Source organism: Sinocyclocheilus grahami, unplaced genomic scaffold (assembly GCF_001515645.1).
Source record: "Sinocyclocheilus grahami isolate Dianchi unplaced genomic scaffold, SAMN03320097.WGS_v1.1 scaffold4561.1, whole genome shotgun sequence".
In the NCBI taxonomy this organism is placed as follows: domain Eukaryota; kingdom Metazoa; phylum Chordata; class Actinopteri; order Cypriniformes; family Cyprinidae; genus Sinocyclocheilus; species Sinocyclocheilus grahami.
In genome coordinates, this window is record NW_015509473.1 from 11,185 (window position 1) to 13,660 (window position 2,476).

At 39.8% G+C, this 2,476-nt stretch overlaps 1 protein-coding gene across 1 annotated transcript in view; it reads left to right on the forward strand.

Moving 5' to 3' along the window:
• LOC107576890 (immunoglobulin superfamily member 3-like) overlaps positions 1-2,454 on the forward strand; it is a gene marked incomplete at its 5' end in the record, with an annotated part of 3,941 nt that extends 1,487 nt beyond the window's left edge. Inside the window, 3 exons of the mRNA XM_016263012.1 lie at positions 131-514; positions 1,111-1,512; positions 1,598-2,454. Of these exons, the coding sequence (XP_016118498.1) occupies positions 131-514; positions 1,111-1,512; positions 1,598-2,454 (1,643 nt within the window). The remainder of the gene's footprint in view (positions 1-130; positions 515-1,110; positions 1,513-1,597) is intronic.
• Between the last annotated feature and the right edge of the window lie 22 nt (positions 2,455-2,476).

Here is a 2,476-nt window from a genome sequence, read left to right on the forward strand (position 1 = left end):
GCATTTTTGCCACTATGTTGTCTTTGCACATTTAGAACCTTTTTTAAAATAAAGCATTTAGATAATTGTAGGTTCAGCTGTTTAATATCCCTATCTCTCTTTTTTCCTTACTTTGTAATGTTTAATACAGTCAGCAAGATGAGCCTGTACTCACCCACTTCTCGTCTGGAAACCACTGTCAACACTGATGCTAAGCTTGAATGCTCAGTCACGAGGACAACCACAGATACCTCTCGTTTCACGATAACATGGATGTTTGGGTCCCAGATGCTGTTAACTATGGACCTAGATGCTGTTGTCAAGTTTGGCCCTGCAGCCGGCCTAGAGATGGACCAGAGGATCCGTATGGAAATAAGACAGAAACAGGACTTCCAGCTGATTATTCAACAGGTCAGAACATCTGACAGTGGGCAATATCATTGTGAGGTGGAAGAGTGGCTTCAGGATCCTCTTGGTGACTGGTATTCCCTAAAGAAAATGTCTGTTTCCAAAGAGCTGGTTGTCAAAGAGAAAGGTAAAAACACATTTACTTCATTTAATTTTTTTTCCCCACTGAACTGTGCTCTACACACAAATAAGTTTAATTGATTATTAAGGGTCCTGGGGTGGGGGGGGTATTTCTAATAGAATATTTCTTATATTTAAACAAAACTTCACTGCCATTTTCTAGGAAAAAAAACAAAACAAAACAATAAAAGATACCTTTTTAATGAAACATGAGATTCAGCCAACCCGATCTCATGAGAAAACATAACCTAAAGTTTTATGAGGTGGTAATTTTGTATGAATACATACAATGTAATTTGTATGGAAACATTTGTTTTAAAAAAAATAAATAATGAAAGTCCACCCCTAACCCCATCTCTCGCATAATGTATGAAAATATACAAATGAGACCATACAAATTCATACAAATTAGCCACCAAATACCACCAAAACATAAACTAGTTACGAACTGACTTGAAAGTGTGTTGGGACAGTTTCAGAACAGATTCAGGACAGTTGTTACCGCCTAGATATTTTAGATTTTATGCCACTAAAAATATAAAATTTTATAAATAATAAATAAATTCAATAATTTCATACTGATACTGTACTTATTGGTTTCAGCCAGTGATTTCAAAATGAATAAAGCTAACACTCAGCTGAAGGTTGAAGAGGGAAAGCAGCTAATGTTGAAATGCTCAGTGGAGGATATTGGGTCTGATTCCACTCTTCGTTACTCTCTTACCTGGATGTTTAACCAATATGAGTCCTCCAGTGTGGCACTTCTGACCTATAGCCATGATGGCCGTCTGAACTACAACAGCTTTGACTCAGAGCTTGAGGGACGACTCCACTTCTCCACCCCAGAAGTGGGTGTCTTTCACTTGACTATCCATAGATCCATCCAGGAAGACAGGGGGTGCTACTACTGTCAAGTTCAACAGTACCAGCTGGACTGTAAAGGCCAATGGTCACCTAAGGCAGGCGACAAGTCAGGTTTTAACAATGTTACTGTTCAGCTTATAGGTGAGTACTCTAAATTTCAATTTAGAATTCTAATATCATCAGAAAATTGAGCAGAACATTAATGCAGATTTTTCTATTAAATTAGAGAACAATCTGCACGTTCAAAAGGAGGAACAAAGCCTGAACATTAGCAATCTACAAGCGGGGTTCACCATTGACTGTGTCATTGAATCACGGTCCAGTGATGCATCTGTGTTTGAGGTGACTTGGTCCAGGGATCAGAGAAATGAAGGACTTGTCATCATCTTCAATGCCAGCCGTGATGGTACCTTACACAGTGCAATCGATAATAAAGATCTGGTGTTTGGACACCCAAGTGCCATGCACTATAAGCTGACAGTGCCAAACATCAACCCCAGTGATACTGGCCTTTACCACTGTCAGGTTGTTGAATGGATTCAGACAGCTGCAAACAAGTGGAGAAAGATAGGTGAAGACATGTCTGGGAAGATATCTGTCCATGAGGACACAGAGGAAAGGCAAAAAAATGTCAGCTTTGCCATGGACAAGAATGGCAAGCATCTTTTCATCAAGGAAGGAGAGCAGTTTGATATTGAATGCTCCCTGGATGTAGGAAAAGAGGACCCTACTCATCACTACAGTCTCAGATGGGTATTTAATAGACCAGAGTCAACTAGCGGGATACCATTATTGTCCTACTCTTATGATGGTCGTCTACAGTACCATACAGAGAATCAGGACAGGTTACGCTTCTCTAGACCTACTTCTAATACTTTCCATCTGGCAGTATTGAACTCTGATATAGCTGATAGTGGAAGATACCAGTGCAGAGTTGAGCAGTACCAGCTTGATTGTGAGGGTCAGTGGAAACCAATGGCACGTGACCAGTCAGGCTCAACTATAGTCACAGTTCACAGTATCGGTAATACAACCATTTACATCTTGTCCATGTTTAATGTCTTAGTGCAGTCTAACTATTGACTTTCAAAACCCTGTCATATTG